General features: G+C 52.8%; 1 protein-coding gene across 1 annotated transcript; it reads right to left on the reverse strand.

The window, feature by feature from the left end:
* Positions 1–5,290: 5,290 nt before the first annotated feature.
* LOC109753156 (uncharacterized) lies at positions 5,291–6,374 on the reverse strand. The gene has a single exon (XM_045229936.2). It carries the CDS (start codon positions 6,098–6,100, stop codon positions 5,657–5,659), a length of 444 nt encoding a protein of 147 aa, XP_045085871.1. The 5' UTR covers positions 6,101–6,374; the 3' UTR covers positions 5,291–5,656.
* Between the last annotated feature and the right edge of the window lie 19,700 nt (positions 6,375–26,074).

The following is a 26,074-nucleotide window of genomic DNA, read 5'->3' on the forward strand; positions in this document are numbered from 1 at the left end:
TTATCAATTGTTCGCTCCAAATTATCTGATCTGTATGAATGGTTACATTAGTGTAGAATATATCCAATGCCAATGTTTTTTTAGCTCTGCATTGTTCTTGTAAGTACATGCTGTCCTTTATCAGTGTACTTATAATGACAGGTAGTTGTTCATGTACCATCACTCTGCAGCTTATTTTCCTTTGCCCTCCATTTTCTACACATCAGATCTATATTTACTCTTACCATAAGGTTGGTACTGAAGAAGTTTAGCTGTGCATTGCTCTTGGCTGTACCTTTTGCCTGTATCGCTGCACTTACATTTATAGTTACTTGGTTATGTAGCATCACTCTTCATCTTATCTTAAATATTCTCCATTTTTTCGTATATTATCACATCTATATTTACTCTTAACAAAATGTAGAATAAAGGCAATGCTTTTGAAGAAGATTCTGTGGTAAACTTCTTGAATTGCCCCCCCCCATCAGCATGGACAAAGCCTTTATAGAGCCTGTCTTCACCAATAATGTAAGTTTGTCCATCTCAAGCCTTCAAACTTTGTTGTATATATTTGGTTAGGCATGACTGCAACAACTGTTTATTTTTGGTGTTTGCATCAAATTGCTTGTTTAAAGTTTATTATGTAGTTCATAAACAAAAGTTTGTCCTTTCTCAATTTAAGTTTTCAGTTGTACAACCAAGTTCCTTCTTCATACCATGTAAATTAAACTATACAGAGCAAGTGATCTTCTTTTGCACTGCATGTATGCTTTTGTTCTTCATCCGTAATCTAGTGGTGTGGTGAACCTACCCACTACAGCACAATGTCATATTCTGCCATGTCTTAACTATGAACAATGTCATATCATTCTACTATTATTTAAACCGTTTCTTTATTTGCCAATCTGAAATGGTATAAATTGACAGCACACTAACCATTGATACTTATGAGTTCTTGATCTTTAATCCAGTGGTGTCGTGAAGCTGCCAACTCCTTCACAATGTCATTTCCTGCCATGTCTTGACCTGAACAATACCATATTGTGTTAATGCAATTTTAAACTGTGTCACTTTATTCGTCAGTAAGAAATGTGATGAATTGTCAGCACTGATACTTTTATGTGCAAAACATGTCATCTGTCTGCTTGTTTATCTTTCAGAGTGAGGAAGATATAAGTGTTGAACAAGCGCAGTCTCATCATCTTGCTCAGCTGCTTGCGCTGCAGCTCCCCAGCAGGGCTAACCTTTCTTGAACTCTATTGAAGTGCTGTCGGTTTTGTATATTATTTTGTCGGCGTGTTTATTTGCACTGGTGGCGATCTTTGATGCCCAGTGTATGTAATCTGCTGTCTGCTTGTGCTTTATTATCATAGTGGCGAACTTTGATGCCCAGTGGATGTAATATGCCGTAATTTCTTTATTGTATAGTCTGGGTTTTTTCTTATTCACGATGCTGCAGTTATTTTACTGTATATATATCCTGTCTTCGCAGTAAACCATCCAAACCGTAAAATTACGGTACATAATCGGGCCGTCATGCAATCACGATGTAGGTCCATGATTGTGCGAATCAAATCACGGGCTTTTAATAGGCCAAAATTGTCTCGGTCCTTGTTTGGCCCAATCAGATATCGGCTGCGAGCAGGCCGGATGCAAACCGGGCCGTAGTTAGGCCCAACTATATGACGGGCTTTTAACAGGCCGAAATTAATATAGGGCCGAAATGTTAAACGGGCCCTTAACAGGCCAAAACTAATATCAGGCCGAATTACTAAGTGGGCCTTTAGCAAGTGGGCCCAAAAGCATAGTGTCTAGTTGACGGGCCGAATCTGATATGGGCCATAATTGAGCCCAAAGCCTCTTAAAGGGCCAGACCTGATCTGGGCCGTAATTTGGCCCAGAACGTGGTAGGCTTTTAACGGGCCGGATCTCATATGGGCCACTATTAGGCCCGGAGCGTGGCAGGCCATTAATGGACCGGATCAAATATGGGCCGGCATTTGGCCCAAAACATGGCAGCCAGTTAATGGACCGGCCTACTAGGGTCCTCAAAATCTTGTGGGCCTACAGCTGGGCCGGCCCATTAATGTCGGCGAAATCTCGTGGGCCTTTAGCTGGGCCGACCCATTATGATCCGCAAGAATCTTGTGGGCCTTTACCTGGGCCGGCCCATTATGGCACACAAAAATCTTGTGGGCCTGTACCTGGGCCGGCCCATTATGGCCCGCAAAATCTTGTGGGCCTTTAGCTGGGACAGCCCATTATGGTCCGCAAAATCTCGTGGGCCTTTAGCTGGGCCGGCCCATTATGGTCCGCAAAATCTTGTGGGCCTTCAGTTGGGCCGGCCCATTTAAACTTGATGGGCCGGTCCATGTGTCAACATATCATAGGCGCGTCTCGCCCATTGGATGAGTGACACATGTGCCAACACGGACCTGACACGTGTCTCCTCCAGCCAATGATGATTTTACACGTGGAAAATCCCCATTGGTCGGGGCTGTTAACGGGTTATCGGATCCAAAACCCGACCCGATAGCTTAACGACATTCCGTTACGGTGGATGCCACGTGTCGGTCACCCTTGACGAAAGCACTTCTGTGACGCGCAATTTATCGTCATGGAAGTGGACACTTCCGTGATGATAATTTTGGTAATGTCATGGAACACTTCTACGACAGCACAGGTATGACTATCTTGATTCTGTCATAAATTTGTCATGGATGTACATGCATGACAAAAAACGCGACCTATTGTGACAAACACGTATCATCACGAAAGTGTATTTTTTTGTAGTGAGTGCATCGGCGCATCTCCGAAGTTGACGACATGACGAGAAGATGATCGTGCCCGAGCTGTCCCGGAGCACCATGCCCGCTCCAGCCGATTCCGTCGAGGGGCAAAAGGACCCGTTGACATTAAGTTTGGCCCATCCCGCCGGGGGGGGGGGGATCCATCTGGCAGGAGTCGGAATGCTCTTCTGGATTTGTGCAGGCGTCACAGTGTGCAACATCTCCACCGGTTGCTTGCCCTTCACCGGGTCAGCCTCCGGCCGGTTCTGCGCCCCGATGATGGACTCCACGTAGCTCAACAGGAAACGGCAAGAAGCCTCGACAGGGGGCGGCTTCTTATCGTGCGTGAGTTCATTCCGAACGTGCCAGCAGCGCCATAGCAGCATCATCAGCTCCAACCGCTCCCGGTCCGGGAGATCGTAGAGGCTTTGGGCAAGCCACTCCGACCCCGTCCTCCTGAATGCCTGCACCTCAGGGATGCGCCAGTGTTCTCCCATAGCTTGCCATAGCCCAACAGCCCGTGGGCACCTGCAAAACGCGTGAAACGTGTCCTCCGGCTCGGAAGCACAGAGAGGGCATAAGTCAGAAACCTCGAGACCCCGACGTTTCTTGTTCACCCAGGTGGGTAGACAATCAGTGACGAGTCTCCAAACAAAGGTGCGCACCTTGGGAGGAGCAGGGCACCTCCATATAAAAGACCAGATGGCCCGTCGCCCGTCCGGTGCCCTGCTCGCCGCGACTGATGAAGGTCTCAACCGATCCTCCAGAGCAAGTTGATAAGCACTCCGAACCGTGAAGGTGCCGCTCCTCTCCGGAGCCCATGCAATAATGTCTTCGCCCAAACGGGGTGACGTTCTTATCTTCAGTATCTCTTCCGCATCAACCGGGTAGAAGACTTGGTTTACCACGGCCGTCTTCCAAGCACCATGATTGTCAAGGAGGTCCGCCACTCGCCTCAATCTGCATCTGCCCTGCGGTGTGATAGGTTTGCCGGAGCTGTTCCTCGGGATCCAGCTATCACGCCATATGCGGATAGACTCACCGTTCCCCACACGCCAAATAAGCCCTTGTTTCAACGATTCCAAACCATGCTGCACCCCTTGCCACGTAGCCGAAGCTCCCGCCGGAAATATTGTGTCCTCCAGCTCACCATTGGGATAATACCGTGCCTTCAGAAGCCGCACGCACAAGCTGTCCGGGTTGGACAGCAGCCTCCAAGCTTGTCGTGCCAGTAGCGCTTGATTGAAGATCCGTAGATCTCGGAAGCCAAGTCCGCCTTGTCCTTTCCGTTTGATCAGGTGAGTCCACGCCTTCCAGTGCATCTTCTTCTTGCCCTTCTCCACGCCCCAGTAGAAGTTGCGTATCATCCGCACGAGATCCTCGCAGGTGGAGGCGGGGAGGCGAAACACACTCATAATGTATGTGGGGATCGCCAAGGCCACCGACTTGATCAAGACTTCTCTCCCGCTCTGAGCTAGCAATTGCGCCGCGTCCCACTCCACCATTCTCTTTGTAAACTTCTGCTGCAGATTCTGGAACTTATCCTTTGTCATGCGTCCGGATGGGGTGGGTAGCCCAAGGTAGCGTTCTTCGAAACTATGCTGTTGTACCCCCAACACTTTCTTAACCTCCTCTCGGGTATTAGCTGGGCAGTGCTCCCCGAACAAGATGGAACATTTATGCGGATTGATAAGTTGGCCGGTAGCTCGGGCATAAAAATTCAGTGCCTCCTTGACGTTATTTGCTTCAACTGCAGTCGCGCGAAAGAATAGCAAAGTATCATCGGCGAACAACAGATGCGAGATGCCGGGAGCCCTTGGGCAGGCCCTTACGGGCGTGATCTCTTGGGCCTGCACTTTCTGACGCAAGATGGCAGCAAGACCGTCAGCCACTAAGAGGAATAAGAAAGGGGAAAGGGGATCTCCGTGCCGAAGCCCGCGCGTCGGTGCAAACGAATCTGAGAGGGTTCCGTTAAGATTTATGCAATACCGAACCGAGGTGACACATGCCATGATCCACTTCACCCATTGGCTCGCAAAACCCATTCTCTGCATCATTTGCTCGAGGAATCTCCAATCCACTCTATCGTAAGCTTTTGACAAGTCCAGCTTGTAAGCACAAAAACTCCTCTCCGGATCCTTTTCCTACCTTATATAGTGTGTACACTCGAATGCAATGAGGGCATTATCCATGATGAGCCTCCCGGGGACAAAGGCACTCTACTCCTCAGACACCACATCACCAAGGATAGTACATCGCCCTGTTAGCAAATGCAACAGATTCTTCACCAGATAAATGGACAATCGAGACACGGTACAATGTGGGAGGCATCGGTGCAAAATCAGAGTTGGATATGGTTCAAGTCGCCTAGTAGTAATTAATAACGACATCACTAGAACAATCGTTGAACGTAAAGCTCCCTGAAGGAAGTTGCTTCCACACGCGATGCCAACAACAAAAGCCGACACTCCGCCGTGGCTCAATTTAATCTCGGAGAAATGTACTAGTTAAAATTATACATATGCAAGCGAAGGATTTCCATGCACTTCAATTATCAAGCATACTCGGTAGCCGGAGATCATATCGAACACCTTCCGATACAGAGCTCACATAGCAGAGACGGACACACATGTTAAAAAGTACTGGTACTACTACTCCCATGAAATTCTGATGCCGCTAGTTTCCTATCAACTCTACATGAAATTCTTAAACCGAAACATCTAGTACCTGAACATAGAAAAAAGGAAAAGGATCTGGGCAAAGTAACCACCACCACCACCACTTGCTATGTCCAAAAGCATGGGCTCGTCGCCGCCGGGTCGCGCGCCTCGGGAGCCGTGCACGCGGTACGCACCCGGACGCGAACCGCCACCGCGGGCGTGCCTCCATCAATCCTTAATCCGGAGCCAGCAGCCGAGCTGCGTCGGGTTGAAAACCCCGGGGATGCGGGTGCCGCCCGCCATGAGCAGCATCGACGCCTCGGCGTACCTCCTCGCGGGGTCGGGTGTTGGTGCGGGCGTGGGCGTGGCGGTCTCCTTCCGGCCCGGCGCGGGGGGCCGCTCCCCGAGGAGCGTGCCGAACTTGAGGAACTCGTGCGCCAGGTACCCGGCCAGCAGCTTGCTGCTCCCGCCCTGGGGAGGAGGCGTCGGCATGGGGGGCTTGTTGGCGAACCGCGACAGTTGGTGCGGCTTGTTCCTCAGCAGCTCCTGTCTCACGGGCGGCGGCGGCGGGAACAGCGGCGGCCGCTGCTCCGACGAAGACGAGTACTCCCGCTCCTTCCGCTTCCCGAGCGCGCCGCCGCGCGGCGCGTCCATCCTCGCGCAGATCGACATCCCGAGGGCCCCGACGCGCGCCTCCGCCACGACTGCAGCGGCCGGACGGGATCGCCGATAGCGGCAGAGGAAGGAGGAAAATATGCGGAGGAAAAAGGAAACTGGTTTAAAAAGCTACAGAGGAAGGGAGTTGTGCGGGTGCGGCGGGGCCCACTGGAGAGCAAATCCGTACGATCACAGGGGGGAGAAAGAGAGAAGGCGCCGAACGAAGCGGAGATTTTGGTGGAAAGAGAGGGGAGGAGGGCAGGGCTCTCCTCTGCAGAATGAGGCGGAGCAGAGGGAGGACGGGGTGGCCGGGTGCGGTGGTCTATTTATATTCAGCTGTTTGGCAGTTGCCATCGGGTACGCTATAAATAACAAGAATGCCATCGTGTGGGTTTGCCCCTTGCGTGGGGGGTAATTAATGGTTCTGGAAAGGCTGAGGGTATAGTTGTCATTGCGTACGTCGTGTGGGCATGCAAATTTTTTTTGGAGAAGAATACTGCATTAAACCTTATCCAGAAACGGATACAGATGTAGCACAGACGCAGCATCGTCGAAAGACCCTGAGGGACCACACGTGTCCCAACACACATGCGAAAAGACCCCAAAGAAAGAAAAATACAATGAGGTTAACAATATCGTCCAATTGGGCTATATGCAGTAATTAGCTCATTCAATTGCGTTAAAGAATTACCCTAAAAAATTGCGTTGAAGAAAGTTCTCTCATTACCTCTCAGGCGCGACGCAACGACGACCGCCAGATGACTTGCACGAATCTCGATGATGGGATAGTGTGGCATTGCTAGGCGCAATCGTCCGCTCCTGTTTTTCCATGCGACACACGCTTATGACCACTTGATCCCATTAATCGATGTTGACCCGCTATGACGCGCCTTCTTTATCAATTTTTCATACAACCACATGTGCGAAGTTTGCTTCCACGTCGCCTCCTCCCTTTTTCTCCTTCATTCGCATACTAAGAGAGAACATGGGAGGCGATAGCTATGTGGGGCGGAGCACCGAATTGCACGGCCTACAACGAGGAGGTGCCGACCACCAACAGGCTCATTGGGGAGTACTCACGCTTCCTCGTGATGGGAAAGGCCTAGGAGGTAGGCCCCACAACTATGTATGCCCAAGCTAAAGGCCCTTGCCCATGAAGATTAGCCCATGAGGCACCTAAGTGAGGGGCTTTCCATCGATTGTCAAAGTGTCTACAGTCGCATGCCGTCAATCGGGAAAATGCCTCCATTTGGTCACTCGTATGACTGGTGGGGCCATGACCGGAGGTGGCTCATGAGGCTAGATTAAGCCAAAGGGTGGATCAAGGCCGGGGGGCCCGACGAGGATAGAAACCGACCTTCAGTCACCTTGTTGTGCAAGACGAGAAGGACGGCAACCAAGATCGCATCTCCTCCATGTAAAACCCTAACCTCCACCGCTTGTATAAGAGGAGCTAAAGGAGAACCTAGGGCATCCAATCTAGAGACAACTCTCGGTAGCAACCCCGTACTCCATTGTATTCCCTCGCACGAGGTATCCCACCACCGTGAATAACAGGAAGAAGCGGGATGTAGGTATTACTCTCTGGAGGCCCGAACCTGGGTAACTTGTGTGTGCAGGCTCCGTTCCGGTACTTCTGATCTCGCCAGGAACCTTGCCAAGGGATCTGATGGTATTTTGCACCGTCAGTTTGCGCGCCAGGCACGAGTATCGGTGTCAAAACCGGCGGATCTCGGGTAGGGGGTCCCGAACTGTGCGTCTAAGGCGGATGGTAACAGGAGGCGGGGGACACGATGTTTACCCAGGTTCGGGCCCTCTCGATGGAGGTAATACCCTACTTCCTGCTTGATTGATCTTGATGATATGAGTATTACAAGAGTTGATCTACCACGAGATCGTAGAGGCTAAACCCTAGAAGCTAGCCTATGATCATGATTGTTGTTGTCCTACGGACTAAACCCTCCGGTTTATATAGACTCCGGAGGGGGCTAGGGTTACACAGAGTCGGTTACAAGGGAGGAGATCTACATATCCGTATTGCCAAGCTTGCCTTCCACGCCGAGGAGAGTCCCATCCGGACACGAGACGAAGTCTTCAATCTTGTATCTTCATAGTCCAACAGTCCGGCCAAAGTATAGAGTCCGGCAGTCCGAGGACCCCCTAATCCAGGACTCCCTCAGTAGCCCCTGAACCAGGCTTCAATGACGATGAGTCCGGCGCGCAGATTGTCTTCGGCATTGCAAGGCGGGTTCTTCCTCCGAATACTCAATAGAAGATTTCGAACACAAGGATCGTGTCCGGCTCTGCAAAACAAATTCCACATACCACCATAGAGAGTATAATATCCCACAAATCTAATCTGCTGACACATTTTGTAGCGTGACATCACGCCATGGCCCGGTCATTATTCGAACCGCTTTTCTCAACCAGCTACTACACATATCGCGAGGCGGTTTTCTTGGCACGTCTTGTCGAAGTAGAGATCGTGTCCCCTTATCACGGGATTCTCATCAATACGGGTGTGGGTAACCCAACCGCGCCATCAATTACGGCGCTTGGGGAATAAGCGGGTTTACCAGGCAAGTGGGGAGGCGCACAGTTTCTACTGCCTTTATAAAGGGACAAGGACTCCTCTTTCTCACCCATGCCTTCTCCTTCCCCTGCCCATCCATTCTCACGCGCTCGAGCTCCAACGCCCAAGTTCGCTTTTCCTCCGCAAAGCCATTCCAAACATGTCCGGAGCGGGGGCAAGTGGATGGTCTCCTCCGTTACGGAGGAGGACATTACGAAGCTCTGGGGAGCCGGATACTTAGCCGCAAATATCGCGCACCGGCTCCCAGACACGGGGCAGATCATCCTTACTCCAGAACCCCATGAGAGGGTGGTATTTCTTACCCACTTCGTCCGTGGACTGGGATTTCCCCTCCACCCGTTTGTCTGTGGGCTCATGTTCTACTATGGGCTGGACTTCCATGATCTGGCCCCTAACTTCATCCTCAACATCTCGGCGTTTATCGTCGTGTGTGAGGCCTTCCTTCGCATCAAGCCCCACTTCGGCCTATGGCTGAAGACCTTCAACGTGAAGCCAAAGGTGGTAGTCGGTCAGCAGGCGGAGTGCGGAGGTGCCATGGTGGGCAAAATTCCCAACGTCACCTGGCTCGAAGGCTCCTATGTGGAGACCATGAAGGGGTGGCAATCGGGGTGGTTCTACATCACCGAGCCGCGCGACACCAACTGGGTGGCGGCCCCCGAATTTCGATCTAGCATCCCCATGCGGCTCACCTCCTGGAAAGAGAAGGTCCTGTCCTGGGGTTCGTCGGTGGAACTGACCAGACTACAGAAATGTATCAAGAATATGATAAGCAAGAAAATCAAGCTTGTCAACGTGGTCCAAGTCATGCTCTTCCGCCGGATCCTCCCGTGTCAAAGTCGGGAATTCAATTTGTGGGAGTTCGACTCGGCTGAGCACCAGACGCTGCGAGAGCTCTTCGACACGACGCACAAAGACATCTGGAAGGTGCTGTTCAAGGGCGCGGAGGTACCTCCTCCTCTTATCGAGGATCGCGGACTCAGCGCAAAGCGCCCTGCCAATCCGGTAAGTCTTTTATATCTCACAAAATGTTTCTTTGCCTAGCATAATAGTGCGAGGGGTCTGAGCCTCCATGCCATTTTAACAGGACTGGGTAGCGACAGCGGAGCAGATCGACTGTCCAGCCCCCTGCCCGAAGATCCAGCAGATGCTCTCCTAACGGAGATGCTGGTTCTAGCGCCTTATGAGGCGCCGGAGAAGAAGGCCACGGGGACCAGGAAAGGTCTCCGGCGCAAGGTCATATGACTCATCGTCCAAAAACACCGAGGCGCACTCCTCCCACAAAAACGAGGAGGAGGAAGAGGAAAGTTCTCCCCCCCCCCAGTCGGGGGAGACAAGAAAAGGAAGGCCGCCCCATCTGGGGAGGCCGAAGGGTCCAAGAAGGGAAGGACCCTCCTTTTGGACTGCTCCACAACATCCGCTTTTAGCGACGACGAGTGGTTGCCCAGGGACAAGCCCCTGGCGAAGTCGTAAGTATCCGGATATCATAATAGTTCTTGGTATGTTCTATTTTATTGCTTCTTATCATGCCGAACATGATTATGCAGTCCATCCAGAGCCCATATCGATGTATCCTCTTCGGAGGAGTCTTTGGGCTCGTCGGAGATGACGAGCGATTCACTCCCGACCGCCTCCTCTCCCCGCCCTACGGACGACGCCGAGGTGTTGTCTCAAAGGGCACTGAACCAAGGGGAGACAGTTCCGGAGGCGCCCCAAGGCGACATTCCGGACGCTGGGCGCAGGAGGGGCAAGAGTCCCCTGGGCAGTGGGGGCAGCAAATCTAGCCCCCAGTCGAATACTGCACCGGAACCTCCAATGGTTCCGGATTCTGTCAGGCGACCCCTCGCTAAGAGGGGCAAGCCGTCCGTGCCTGTGACGCCCCCAATTTGACCGTACACTAATCATGCACGCAAATGTGTACGATCAAGATCAGGGACTCACGGGAAGATATCACAACACAACTCTATAACATAAATAAGTCATACAAGCATTATAATACAAGCCTGGGGCCTCGAGGGCTCGAATACAAGTGCTCGATCATAGACGAGTCAGCGGAAGCAACAATATCTGAGTACAGACATAAGTTAAACAGGTTTGCCTTAAGAAGGCTAGCACAAAAGTAGCAACGATCGAAAAGGCAAGGCCTCCTGCCTGGGACCTCCTAACTACTCCTCGAAGCCGAACTCCATGTAGCATCATCCTCGGGATCTCTAGCTCCTGGACTCCAGCATCTGGTTGCGACAATCCGGTATAGAAAAGGGGAAAAGAGGGAGAAAAGCAACCGTGAGTACTCATCCAAAGTACTCGCAAGCAAGGAGCTACACTACATATGCATGGGTATATGTGTAAAGGGCCATATCAGTGGACTAAACTGCAGAATGCCAGAATAAAAGGGGGATAGCTAGTCCTGTCGAAGACTACGCTTCTGGCCATCTCCATCTTGTAGCATGTAGAAGAGAGTAGATTGAAGTCCTCCAAGTAGCATCGCATAGCATAATCCTACCCGGCGATCCCCTCCTCGTCGCCCTGTTAGAGAGCGATCACCGGGTTGTATCTGGCACTTGGAAGGGTGTATTTTATTCAGTATCCGGTTCTAGTTGTCATAAGGTCAAGGTACAACTCCGGGTCGTCCTTTTACCGAGGGACACGGCTATTCGAATAGATAAACTTCCCTGCAGGGGTGCACCACATAACCCAACACGCTCGATCCCATTTGGCCGGACACACTTTTCTGGGTCATGCCCGGCCTCGTAAGATCAACACGTCACAGCCCCACCTAGGCTCAACAGAGAGGTCAGCACGCCGGTCTAACCCTATGCGCGCAGGGGTCTGGGCCCATCGCCCTATGCACACCTGCACGTTGCGTACGCGGCCGGAAGCAGACCTAGCCCCCTTAATACAAGCGCGAGCTTACGGTCCAATGCGGCGCGCGCCACTCAGTCGCTGACGTCAAAAGAGCTTCGGCTGATACCACGATGTCGGGATACCCATAACTACTCCCGCGTAGATGGTTAGTGCGTATAGACCAAATGGCCAGACTCAGATCAAATACCAAGAACTCGTTAAGCGTGTTATGTATCCGCGAACGCCGACCAGGGCCAGGCCCACCTCTCTCCTAGGTGGTCTCAACGTGCCCTGTCGCTCCGCCATAAAGTAACAGTCGGGGGGCGTCAGGAACCCAGGCCCACCTCTACCGGGATGGAGCCCCCTGTCCTTTAAGCCCCCTCATCAGAATCACTTGCGGGTACTCAACGAGCCGACCCGACTTTAGTCACCACATGTGTCATGTATATAATGTATATAGTATATACCCGTGATCACCTCCCGAAGTGATCACGGCCCAGTAGTATAGCATGGCAGACGGACAAGAGTGTAGGGCCACTGATGGAACACTAGCATCCTATACTAAGCAGTAGGATAGCAGGTAAGGGTAACAATTGTAGTAACAAAGACAGGCTATGCATCAGGATAGGATTAACGGAAAGCAGTAACATGCTACACTACTCTAATGCAAGCAGTATAGAGAAGAATAGGCGATATCTGGTGATCAAGGGGGGGGGGGCTTGCCTGGTTGCTCTGGCAAGTAGGAGGGGTCGTCAACTCCGTAGTCGAACTAGGCAGCAGCAGTGTCGGTCTCGTAGTCTACCGGAGAGAAGAGGGGGAAGAAATAGTAAATACACAAACATAAACATGAAGATGCGTGACATGACAATGAGCAGTGCGAGGTGTGTCCTAACGCGACAGTAGGTGGTACCGGCGAAGGGGGGGGAACATCCGGGAAAGTATCCCCGGTGTTTCGCGTTTTTGGGCAGATGAACCGGAGGTGAAATGTTACAGGTTTGCTATGCTACGGATGTGTGGCAGACGAACGGGCTGCGTATCCGGATTCGTCTCGTCGTTCTGAGCAACTTTCATGTAGAAAGTATTTTCATCTGAGCTACGGTTTATTTTATATGATTTTCTAAAGTTTTAAAACATTTTAGAATTTATTTAATTTATTTAATTCAACATTATCCAGAATAGTGCCTGCTGACGTCATCAAGACGTCAGCATGATGTCAGCAGTCAACAGGGCGTTGACTGGGTCAAACTAACGTGCGGGACCCACCTGTCATAGACTGATTAATTAATTAACTAACAGTTTAATTAGTTTAGTTATTAGATTAGTTTAATTAATCAAAAATTAATTAGGTTAATTAATTCTTTAATTAATTAATTATTGTTAATATATTACTATTATTATTATTTATATATATATATTTTTTAATTCTTTTTTTTAAACGTTCAGGGGCGTGGGCCCTTGTGTCATTGGCCCAAAGGCCATAGCAGGCATGGGCGCTAACGGGCATAGCCCCGAACGGGCGCTGGCCCGCGGGGGCGCACCCGACAGGTCGGCTGGCGGGCGCGGGCGCCGGTGTGCCGGCGAGCTGGGCGCGCGGGCCGGCGAACGGCGGGGAGCTCCGGTGGAGCAGCGGCAAGGCCATCGTGTGGGGGGGGGGGGGGGGGAAGCGGGGCGACGGTGCGGGGGGGGGGGGGTGAGCGCCGGAGGCGGACGCGTGCACGGCGGTAGGTGAGCGACGAGAGCGGGGCAGCCAGAAGAGGGCGCGGCTGGGTTAGCGGGGAGGCGCGGGCGCGCGTCTGCGCACAGGGCGACGACGGCCGCGGTGCGGGCACGGTGAGCACGGACGCGCGCGTGGTGAGCGCGAGCGCGGACCGGATCCGATGACGGGGAGAGAAGAGGGGGGCGGACGAGGCTCACGGCGGGGAACGTAGGGCACAGGGCAGCGGGCTCGGGGAAGCTCGGGGTGGCCGGAGTCGGTGGCGGCGTGCGGCGGCCCGAGGAGGAAGCCCAGCACGGGGCGGCGTCGTGGGGGCGTCGGGGAGGCGCAAGATCCCGCCATGTCTTGGGCGAGGACAGCGGCGCAAGGACGGAGGAGTCCGGCGAGGAGGCGCGGTCGAGGAGGAGGACGAAGACGGGCGGCGGGGTCCGGCGGTGAGGTGGCCTCGGCGAGGGGCGCTGGCGTGGTGGCGGGGACGAGGAGGCGTCCGGCGAGGTCCAGCGGGGTCGAACAGCATCGACGCCACCGGGGCAGAAACGAGGGGCGAGGGGGATCTCCCGATCCAAATCGAGGGGGAGAGGTGGATCGAGGGGAGTGGGGTGCGTGGGGTAGGTTAGGGTTCCGCTGGGAGGGGGAGTGGGTTAGTAGGTAGGGGGTGGGCCGGCCCATTCGGGCGGCTGAGGCCAGCTGGGCCACTTGGCCCAGCGCGCGGGGGGGGGGGGGGGGGGGGGGTGTCTTTTCCTTTTTTTTTGATTGTCTTCTGTTTTTTTTGTGTTTTCTTTTATTTATTTTCCTTTACTGTTTTATTTTATTTCTTTAATAGTTATAGTTTTATAATAAGTTAAAGCCCACACCTAAATCGGAGTTGTAAAAAGTTTTTAGTGACTAAATAAACTAGTTTAATATTTGTTTATATTTAATAACACTTATATAATTGTTTTTGCTACTGTTTTATTCATCTCATAGTATTTAAACATTTTATAAAGGTGTGGTTTCTCCACCATAATTATCTGTGCAATATTTGGTTCACTCCGAACATTTTTGTTTCAATGTTTGAAAACTTTTGTTGTTTGCCATATTTTGAATTGATTTTTGAATCGGTTTTGAACTAACGAAGGATTAGAAACTGTTGAGGATATAGACCTTAGAGTCACCCGCCAGGAGGGGCCGGGTTACTCTTCGGATGGTCATTGCCAGAAGCCCGGAGCCAAGTTTCAAGACGATGGGCCAGAGATGGGCTGAGACTCGGATATGGCTTAGGGCCTGTAGTTACAATCATTATTATAGTAGACTTGTAGTGTAAGGCAAGTATAGTTTAGAGTCCGAGCCGGACGTTCTTATGAGCCGGTCGGGACTCTAAGGGCTGCTGGGCGTCAGCCTCCCTATATAAAGGGACGACCCGGCAGCGGTTCAAGGGCGACAACAACTTCATCGAGAGCCGGGCATAGCTGTTTAGCTCCCTGGCGATCGTAACCCTAATCAATATCACCTCAAACTGGACATAGGCTTTTACCTTCACCGTAAGGGGCCGAACCAGTATAAACCCTCGTGTTCCTTGTCCCGCATAACCCCTTCAAGCTTCCTGGTTGCGATGGCTCCACGACTAAGTCCTAGCTCGAGGACATCTGCCGTGACAATTCCACGACAGTTGGCGCCCACCGTGGGGCTCGCGCACGGTGGATTTGAGTTCTTGAAGGGCAGCTTCGAAGGGCTCAAGGGATACGCTGTGGGCCGGATGACCAAGATTCGTCGCGGCAAGCTCTACATCAACGATGCGGACTGGGGCCCCGACGCCGGCTCAATTGAGTACGGGTACCGGGTCCCCTTTGGCGCAATTCATGTCTTCATTGGCAAGATTGGTGAGCCGGGCCCCGAGCCGGATCTCTGCGCCGATCTCATCGAAACGGCTCAGCGCGCACAACCCGCCCGGGCCCGGCCTGCCTTAAAGCATGCTTTTGTGGGGTGTATCCATGGAGGACTCTCCGATCGATCTGGATCCGGTGATGAGGCGGCCGCCGGCTCTGATGACGAGTCGGCCATCGATGATTCAAACTCGTTGTAACAGCTTCAAGATGGCAGGCTCATGGGTTGTTCCGATGGTGACAGTATTCCGGACCTTTTTGAGCCACCAAGTCAGGTTGGAGTTTTTATGGCTGGTGCGCAGCCTGTTCAGAACCCCGCTGCTGGAGCGGGAAATCCGGTGCCTTCTCCGGCTCAGGTGCTAATGGATCTCACGGACAAGATGACGGCCCTGTTAACCGCCACGGTTGACCCGGCGGATCAAGCTCAGCATGATGCGGAGGTGGCACAGCTAAAATTGGATCTGATAAAAGCTAAAGAGGATCTTGCAGCGGAAGGGATCAGGCTGGCTGCGGAGCGGGCGGCTCTCGACGCCCGGACTCAGCTGATTCAGGCGCAGTCCTTCCAACTCACGATGGATCAGAACGCGGCCAATGAGGTCATGAGAAGGAGGCATCAGAAGGCCCAGTCTCGACTCCCACCGGTTTACGATCCACGCAATCTTTTCAACACGCCGGGTGCAGGGTCTAGTAACCCGCCAGGGGTCATTGCGCCCGGGTCTGGACCCCTTATTCAGCCACGAGTGATGGGGCCTCCCCAGGTGCCCCTGCCCCGCCTCAGTATGTGCCAATACCCCCGGGTCATTATGATAACCCGCTGGAGAACATGGTGGCTGCGGCAGCATGACTGGCGGCTCTCCCCGTTGACGGCGACTCTCCGGCGGCCATCGAAACCCGCCGGGTCAAGGAACTCCTGCAGACGGCACTAGCACAGCAAGAGGCGTACTCCTACAGCCGGGACAGGATCCACTCGACCCCTCGTCCAGGCCAGAGCCCAAGTTACAGCCGGCACATGGTCTCAGCAACCGGCTCAAGTAATGTTCGACGCCATGACCCGCCCCCTGGCCATGGCCCGGCTCATAATGGAGCCTTTTACGCAGCAGACCAAGCGCGGCAAGAGGCGGAGCAGGTGCCTCAATTGACGGCTTCCCAGACCCCCCCGGTTTATCCAACGACGTCCGTTGATGTGGGTATTTCTACCAAGACCGGGGGTGTCCCTTGTTTGGTGCCAGCCATCCGTAATGAACGTCTGCCTAAAGACTTCAAGGGCCCTAGGAAGGTGCCTAACTATACAGCTGACTTACAGCCTGCAGCCTGGATTGAGAGTTATGAGATGGCTATGGAATTGCTAGAGGTCAGTGAGGCGGCCATGGCCAAATATTTCACCATGATGTTAGATGGAACTGCCCGCACGCGGTTGAAAGGGCTACCACCGAACTCCATTGGGTCTTGGGCTGAGCTGAAAGCCCGGTTCATTCAAAACTTCAAAGATACCTGTAGGCAGTCTATGTCTATTGTGGATTTGACTAACTGTAAGCAGCAGGAGGGTGAATCCACGACCCATTGGGTTCGCCGGGTCAAGGAGATCATACATTCATCAGATAAGATGGATGCCGGCTCTGCAGTCTTAATGTTGGAACAGAACCGTCGCCTTGTGCCCCTTAAGATGAAACTCGGACGGCTTAAACGCGACTGCACCGATATGGGTACCCTAATGGCGGCTCTTGTCAAGTACGCCGATTCTGACGGTACCAAGGATCCCCCTTCAGACGATGAAAGGACAGGGAAGGGAAAGAAGAACGGCAACGGCAAGGGTCCTCAGTTTAACCCGGGGAACCAAGGAGGAGGCAAGCGTAAGGCCGATGGCAGCCTAGAGTTTGTAGCCAACGCCAACTCCCAAGGTAATAACCAGCGACGCAAGGGGAGGCCCCCTCCCCGAGGCGGCGGGTCAGGTCCAACGCTGGAGCAGCTGTTGAATGAACCTTGTCCAAGGCATGGCTCTAGAGAGAAGCCAGCGACTCACCTGTGGAAGGATTGTGCGATCATGAAGGCCTTTAAGAGCTACAATGGCCCGGGCGGCGGCTCAGGCGCCGGCGGCTTTCATGGCCCGGGCGGCGGCTCAAATTCCGGCCCTCAGAACGGTCAAGGGGGCTTTAATCAACAGTCTGGTCAGAGTCATCAACAACAGCAGGGGGGTTATCAGACCAACCCAAAGCAGCTTAGCGGTGGACAGTATCATGTGTTCACCACCAGTTTGTGCAAACGGGATCAGAAGCTTCACAAGAGAGCTGTTCATGCTGTTGAGCCGGCGGTTCCACGCTACTTACGGTGGTCTGAGCAGCCTATAGTGTGGAGTAGGGAGGATCACCCTGCCCGGGTGGATAACCCGGGCCACTTGGCCTTAGTGGTGGCTCCTCAGGTGGGAGGCTATAAGTTCACAAAGGTACTCATGGATGGAGGCAGCAGCATCAATATCCTCTATTATGAGACTTTTCGTCGTATGGGGCTAGTCGATAAGAACCTCAGCCAGTCAAACACTATCTTCCATGGTGTGGTACCCGGTAAGTCGGCTTATCCAGTCGGCAAGATCGAATTGGAAGTGGCTTTTGGTGATGAGAACAACTACAGGGTGGAGAAGCTGACCTTTGAGGTGGTCAAGATAAGAAGTCCATACCATGCTATATTTGGACGGCCGGCTTATGCCAAGTTCATGGCACGGCCGTGCTATGTGTACTTACAGCTCAAAATGCCGGGTCACAACGGGACTGTTATGGTTCACGGCAGCCGAAAGGTGGCTCTAGAGTGCGAGGAAGGCGACGCGGCTTATGCAGAGTCTGTTTGTGCTACAGAGGAGTTGAAGTTTTACAAAGACAATGTTGACCCAACAGATATGACCTCTCTGAAAAAGCCAACCACGGAGAATGAACCAGCAATGAAATTTAAATCAGCTGATGAGACTAAACTTGTTGATTTTGTTCCAGGTGACTCGTCTCAGCAGTTTAGCATCAGTGCAAATCTGGACCCGAAATAGGAAAGCGCGCTCATCGAGTTCATCCGTGAGAATAGGGACATCTTCGCGTGGAAACCTTCTGACATGCCAGGTGTACCTAGAGAACTCGCTGAGCACACTCTCAATGTTGATCCAAAATTTAAGCCGGTCAGACAGTTCCTTCGACGGTTTAACGAAGAAAGGCGGAAAGCTATTGGTGAAGAAGTGGCTCGGCTCTTGGCGGCCGGGTTCATTGTTGAAGTTTTTCACCCGGAGTGGTTGGCTAACCCGGTGCTCGTACTCAAGAAGAACGGCACCTTGCGGATGTGTGTGGACTACACGGACTTGAACAAGGCGTGTCCGGCTGATCCTTTTGCTCTCCCCCGTATTGATCAAATCATTGATGCTACGGCAGGTTGTGCACGCTTAAGTTTCTTGGATGCCTATTCCGGGTATCATCAGATTAAGATGGCAGTTAAGGACCAGGAGAAGACGGCGTTCATCACTCCCTTTGGAGCCTTCTGCTATGTGTCTATGCCCTTTGGACTCAAGTGTGCACAGGCGACTTACCAGCGTTGTGTACAGAATTGTTTTCATAAACAGATCGGGCGCAATGTTCACGCCTACGTGGATGATATTGTGGTTAAATCCATCAAGGAGGAAACCCTGATAGATGACTTAAGGGAAACCTTCGATAATCTCCGGGTCTACAAGATGATGCTTAACCCGGCCAAGTGTGTTTTTGGTGTTCCTGCAGGCAAACTATTGGGCTTCTTGGTTTCTGACAGAGGCATTGAGGCTAACCCGGAGAAGATCAAGGCCATCACCTCCCTAGCTAAACCGGCGTGTATAAATGACGTTCAGCGTTTGGCGAGTCGTATCGCTGCTTTAAGCCGGTTTATAAGCCGTTTGGGTGAGAAGGCTATGCCCTTATATCAGTTGATGAAGAAAACTGATAACTTTGTCTGGAATGATGCAGCTAATACCGCTTTTGAGGATTTGAAAAAGCAACTGGCAGAGCCCCCCGTCCTTGCTGCTCCGGTTGATAAGGAGCCCTTGCTACTGTATGTGGCGGCAAACACACGAGCCGTCAGTGTGGCTATTGTGGTGGAGCGCAAGGAGACGGGTAAGGAGCATCCGGTTCAGCGGCCGGTTTATTATGTCAGCGAGGTGCTTATTGAGTCCAAGCAGCGGTACCCGCATTGGCAGAAGCTCGTATATGGTGTGTTCATGGCGAGCCGGAAGCTCAAGCATTATTTTCAGGGTCATCCCATCACTGTGGTCAGTTCTGCCCCTCTTGGGGATATTATCCAGAACAGAGAGGCTACAGGGAGAATTGCTAAGTGGGCTATAGAACTTGGACCTCATGGCCTCAAATATGTGCCACGCACTGCTGTTAAATCTCAGGCTTTGGTGGATTTTATCAATGACTGGACAGAGTCACAAGTGCCTGAGCAAAGGCCAGATAACACTTATTGGACTATTCACTTTGATGGGTCCAGACAGCTGGAGGGCTCGGGGGCTGGTGTTGTATTGGCTTCCCCTAAAGGTGACAAATTCCATTATGTGCTACGGTTGATGTTTCCTTGCACTAACAATGCGGCTGAATACGAGGCTTTGCTCCACGGTCTTCGGGTGGCTAAGGAGATGAGCTTAAGCCTGGTAAGGTGCTTTGGTGACTCAGACTTGGTGGCTCAACAAGTATCAGGCACCTGGGATTCTAAGGATCCTCTCATGGCGGCTTATCGCCGCGAGGTTGATGCCATTGCTGGGCACTTTCAGGGATACCAAGTGGAGCACATTGATCGCAGGAAGAACGAGGCGGCTGATGCTTTAAGCCGGCTAGGCTCCCAGCGAAAACCGGTGCCGCCTAACACTTTCTTGGATGTCCTGTATAACCCTTCGGTTCGGTTGCCTACAGAGGAGGACTTGGCTATCCCTGACCCGGAGGCACGACTGGTGGCGGCTCTTCATGTCATAGCAGACTGGACAATGCCATATCTGGCTTTTATAACCCGGGGAGAGTTGCCTGAGGATGAAACTCTGGCCAGGCAAATAACCCGGCGGGCTAAGTCAATGATTGTTATCGATGGCGAGTTGCATCATCGCAGTGTTTCAGGGGCATTTCAGCGTTGTATCTCCCCCGAGGAAGGTCAAGAGATCTTGCGCGAGATCCATGAAGGGGATTGTGGCCATCATGCCGGTTCAAAATCTCTTGTAGCCAAGGCTTTCCGTCATGGTTTCTATTGGCTGACGGCTCACGCTGATGCAGAGGACTTGGTCAGTAAATGTGATGGTTGCCAAAGGTTCTTGTTGAGGATATAGACCTTGGAGTCACCCGCCAGGATGGCCGGGTTACCCTAAGGGTCATTACCAGAAGCCCGGAGCTAAGTTTCAAGATAATGGGCCAGAGATGGGCTGAGACCTGGATATGGCTTAAAGCCCGTAGTTATAATCATTGTTATAGTAGACTTGTAGTGTAAGGCAAGTATTGATTAGAGTCCGAGCCGGACGCTCTTATGAGCCGGCCGGGACTCTAAGGGCTGCTGGGCGTCAGCCTCCCTATATAAAGGGAGGACCCGGCAGCGGTTCAAGGACGACAACGATCTCTCCGAGAGCCGGGATAGCGGTTTAGCTCCCTGGCGATCGTAACCCTAATCAATAACACCTCGAACTGGACGTAGGCTTTTACCTTCACCGTAAGGGGCCGAACCAGTATAAACCCTCGTGTTCCTTGTCCCACATAACCCCTTCAAGCTTCCTAGTTGCGATGGCTCCACGACTAAGTCCTAGCCCAAGGACATCTGCCGTGACAATTCCACGACAGTTGGCGCCCACCGTGGGGCAGGCGCATGGTGGAGTTGAGTTCTTGAAGGGCAGCTTCGAAGGGCTCAAGGGATACGCTGCGGGCCGGATGACCAAGAGTCGTCGCGGCAGGCTCTACATCGACGACGCGGACTGGGGCCCCGACGCCGGCTCAGTGGAGTACGGGTACCGGGTCCCCTTTGGCGGAATTCATGTCTTCATTGGCAAGATTGGTGAGCCGGACCCCGAGCCGGGTCTCTGCGCCGATCTCATCGAAACGGCTCAGCGCGCACGACCCGCCCGGGCCCGGCCTGCCTTAAAACGCGCTTTTGTGGGATGCATCCATGGAAGGCCCTCCGATCCATCTGGGTCTGGGGATGAGGCGGCCGCCGGCTCTGACGGCGAGTCGGCCGCTGATGAGTCAAACTCGTTGTACCAACTTCAAGAGGGCAGGCTCATGAGTTATTCCGATGGCAACAGTATTCCGGACCTTTTTGAGCCGCCAAGTCAGGTCGGAGTTTTTATGGCTGGTGCGCAGCCTGTTCAGAACCCCGCTACCGGATCAGAAAACCCGGAGCCTTCCCCGGCTCAGGTGCTGATGGATCTCACAGATAAGATGACGGCCCTGTTAACTGCCACGGTTGACCCGGCAGATCAAGCCCAGCATGACGCGGAGGTGGCACAGTTAAAATTGGATCTGAGGAAAGCAAAAGAGGATCTTGCAGCAGAAGGGATCAGGCTGGCGGCGGAGCGGGCAGCTCTCGACGCCCGGACTCAGTTGATTCAGGCGCAGTCCTTCCAACTCACGATGGATCAGAACGCGGCCATCGAGGTCATGAGAAGGAGGCATCAGAAGGCCCAGTCTCGACTCCCGCCGGTTTACGATCCGCGCAATCTATTCAACACGCCGGGTGCGGGATCCAGTAACCCACCAGGGGTCATTGCGCCCGGATCGTGACCCCTTACTCAGCCACTAGTAATGGGGCCTCCCCAGGCGCCCCCTGCCCCGCCTCAGTATGTGCCAATACCCCCGGGTCATTACGATAACCCGCTGGAGAACATGGTAGCTGCGGCAGCACGACTGGCGGCTCTTCCCGTGGACGGCAATTCTCCGGCAGCCGTCGAAACCCGCCAGGTCAGGGAACTCCTGCAGACGGCCCTAGCGCAGCAAGAGGCGTACTCCTACAGCCGGGACAGGATCCACTCAACTCCTCGCCCAGGCCAGAGCCCGAGTTACAGCCGGCACATGGTCTCGGCGACCGGCTCAAGTAATGTCCGACGCCATGACCCACCCCCTGGCCATGGCCCGGCTCATGTTGGAACCTTCTACGCCGCAGACCAAGCACGGCAAGAGGCGGAGCAGGTGCCGCAATTGACGGCTTATCAGACCCCCCCGGCTTATCCAACGGCGTCCGTTGATGTGGGTATTTCTACCAGGACCGGGGGTGTCCCTTGTTTGGTGCCGGCCATCCGTAATGAACGTCTACCTAAGGATTTCAAGGGCCCTAGGAAGGTGCCTAACTATACATCTGACTTACAGCCTGCGGCCTGGATTGAGAGTTATGAGATGGCTATGGAACTGCTAGAGGTCAGCGAGGCGGCCATGGCCAAATATTTCACCATGATGTTAGATGGAACTGCCCGCACGTGGTTAAAAGGGCTGCCACCGAACTCCATTGGGTCTTGGACTGAGCTGAAGGCCCGGTTCATTCAAAACTTCAAGGATACCTGTAGGCAGTCTATGTCAATTGTGGATTTGACTAACTGTAAGCAGCAGGAGGGTGAGTCCACGACCCATTGGGTTCGCCGGGTCAAGGAGATCATACATTCATCAGATAAGATGGACGCCGGCTCTGCAGTCTTGATGTTAGAACAGAACTGTCGTTTTGTGCCCCTAAAGATGAAGCTTGGGCGGCTTAAACGTGACTGCACGGATATGGTTACACTAATGGCGTCTCTTGTCAAATACGCTGATTCCGATGGTACCAAGGATCCCCCTTCAGATGATGAAAGGACAGGGAAGGGAAAGAAGAACGGCAATGGCAAGGGCCCTCAGTTTAACCCGGGGAATCAAGGAGGAGGCAAGCGCAAGGCCGATGGCAGCCTGGAGTTCGTAGCCAACACCCAAGGCAACAACCAGCGACGCAAGGGGCGGCCCCCTCCCCGAGGCGGCGGGTCAGGACCTTCTCTGGAGCAGCTGTTGAATGAACCTTGTCCGAGACACGGCTCTAGAGAGAAGCCAGCGACTCATCTGTGGAAGGATTGTGCTATCATGAAGGCCTTTAAAAACTACAATGGCCCGGGCGGCGGCCCAGGCGCAGGCGGCTTTCATGGCCCGGGTGGCGGGTCAAATTCCGGTCCTCAGAACGGTCAAGGGGGCTTCAATCAACAGTCTGGTCAGGGTCATCAATTGCAACAGGGGGGCTATCAGACCAACCCGAAGCAACTTAGCGGTGGACAGTATCACGTGTTCACCACTAGTTTGTGCAAACGAGACGAGAAGCTTCACAAGAGGGCTGTTAATGCTGTTGAGCCGGCGGTTCCACGCTACTTACGGTGGTCGGAGCAGCCCATAGTGTGGAGTTGGGAGGATCACCCTCCCCGGGTGGATAACCCGGGCCACCTGGCCTTAGTAGTGGCTCCTCAGGTGGGAGGCTATAAGTTCACAAAGGTACTCATGGATGGAGGCAGCAGCATCAACATCCTCTATTATGAGACTTTCCGTCGTATGGGGCTAGTTGATAAGAACCTCAGCCAGTCAAACACTATCTTCCATGGTGTGGTACCCGGTAAGTCGGCTTATCCAGTCGGCAAGATCGAATTGGAAGTGGCTTTTGGTGATGAAAACAACTACAGGGTGGAGAAGTTGACCTTTGAGGTGGTCAAGATAAGAAGTCCATACCATGCTATATTCGGACGGCCGGCTTACGCCAAGTTCATGGCACGGCCGTGTTATGTGTACTTACAGCTCAAGATGCCGGGTCACAATGGGACCATTATAGTTCACGGCAGCCGGAAAGTGGCTCTGGAGTGTGAGGAAGGTGACGCGGCTTATGCAGAGTCTGTTTGTGCCACAGAAGAGTTGAAATTTTATAAAGACAATGTTGACCCAACAGATATGACCTCGCTGAAAAAGCCAACCACGGAGAATGAACCAGCAATGAAGTTTAAATCAGCCGATGAGACTAAACTTGTTGATTTTGTTCCAGGTGACTCGTCTCAGCAGTTCAGCATCAGTGCAAATCTGGACCCGAAATAGGAAGGCGCGCTCATCGAGTTCATCCATGAGAATAGGGACATCTTTGCATGGAAACCTTCTGACATGCCAGGTGTACCTAGAGAACGCGCTGAGCACACTCTCAATGTGGATCCAAAATTTAAGCCGGTCAGACAGTACCTTCGACGGTTTAACGAAGAGAGGCGGAAGGCTATTGGTGAAGAAGTGGCCCGGCTTTTGGCGGCCGGGTTCATTGTTGAGGTTTTTCACCCAGAGTGGTTGGCTAACCCGGTGCTTGTACTTAAAAAGAACGGCACCTGGCGGATGTGTGTGGACTACACGGACTTGAACAAGGCGTGTCCGGCTGATCCTTTTGCTCTCCCCCGTATCGATCAAATCATTGACGCCACGGCAGGTTGTGCACGCTTAAGTTTCTTGGATGCTTATTCCGGGTATCATCAGATTAAGATGGCAGTTAAGGACCAGGAGAAGACGGCGTTCATCACTCCCTTTGGAGCCTTCTGCTATGTGTCTATGCCCTTTGGACTCAAGTGTGCACAGGCGACTTACCAGCGTTGTGTGCAGAATTGCCTTCATAAGCAGATTGGGCGCAATGTTCACGCTTACGTGGACGACATTGTGGTTAAATCCATCAAGGAGGAAGCCCTGATAGATGACTTAAGGGAAACCTTCGACAATCTCCGGGTCTATAAGATGATGCTTAACCCGGCCAAATGTGTTTTTGGTGTTCCTGCAGGCAAACTATTGGGCTTCTTGGTTTCTGACAGGGGCATTGAGGCTAACCCAGAGAAGATCAAAGCTATCACTTCTCTAGCTAAGCCGGCATGTATAAATGACGTTCAGCGTTTGGCGGGTCGCATCGCTGCATTAAGCCGGTTTATAAGCCGTTTGGGTGAGAAGGCTATGCCCTTATATCAATTGATGAAGAAAACTGATAACTTTGTCTGGAATGATGCAGCTAATACCGCCTTCGAGGATTTGAAAAAGCAACTGGCAGAGCCCCCCGTCCTTGCTGCTCCGGTTGATAAGGAGCCCTTGCTACTGTATGTAGCGGCAAACGCGCGAGCCGTCAGCGTGGCTATTGTGGTGGAGCGCAAGGAGGCGGGTAAGGAGCATCCGGTTCAGCGGCCGGTTTATTATGTCAGTGAGGTGCTCATTGAGTCCAAGCAGCGGTATCCGCATTGGCAGAAGCTCGTATATGGGGTGTTTATGGCGAGCCGGAAGCTTAAGCATTACTTTCAAGGTCATCCCATCACTGTGGTCAGTTCCGCCCCTCTCGGTGATATTATCCAGAACAGAGAGGCTACAGGGAGAATTGCTAAGTGGGCTATAGAACTTGGACCTCATGACCTCAAATATGTGCCACGCACTGCTGTTAAGTCTCAGGCCTTGATAGATTTCATCAATGATTGGACAGAGTCACAAGTACCCGAGCAAAAGCCGGATAACACTTATTGGACTATTCACTTTGATGGGTCCAGGCAGCTGGAGGGCTCGGGGGCTGGTGTGGTCTTGGCTTCCCCTAAAGGTGACAAGTTCCATTATGTGCTACGGTTGATGTTTCCTTGCACTAATAATGCGGCTGAGTACGAGGCTTTGCTCCACGGTCTTCGGGTGGCTAAGGAGATGAGCTTAAGCCGGCTGAGGTGTTTTGGTGACTCAGACTTGGTGGCTCAACAAGTATCAGGCACCTGGGATTCTAAGGATCCTCTAATGGCGGCTTATCGCCGCGAGGTTGATGCCATTGCCGGGCACTTTCAGGGATATCAAGTGGAGCACATTGACCGCAGGAAGAATGAGGCGGCTGATGCTTTAAGCCGGCTCGGCTCTCAGCGAAAGCCGGTGCCGCCTAACACTTTCCTGGATATCCTATATAACCCTTCGGTTAAGTTGCCTACAGAGGAGGACTTGGCTATCCCTGACCCGGAGGCACGACTGGTGGCGGCTCTT

Source organism: Aegilops tauschii, chromosome 6 (genome assembly GCF_002575655.3).
Source record: "Aegilops tauschii subsp. strangulata cultivar AL8/78 chromosome 6, Aet v6.0, whole genome shotgun sequence".
Classification (NCBI taxonomy): Eukaryota; Viridiplantae; Streptophyta; class Magnoliopsida; order Poales; family Poaceae; genus Aegilops; species Aegilops tauschii.

Excerpts from the sequence above, each read along its gene's own strand:
- LOC109753156 (XM_045229936.2), bottom strand. The coding sequence starts at position 6,100 with ATGTCGATCTGCGCGAGGATGGACGCGCCGCGCGGCGGCGCGCTCGGG.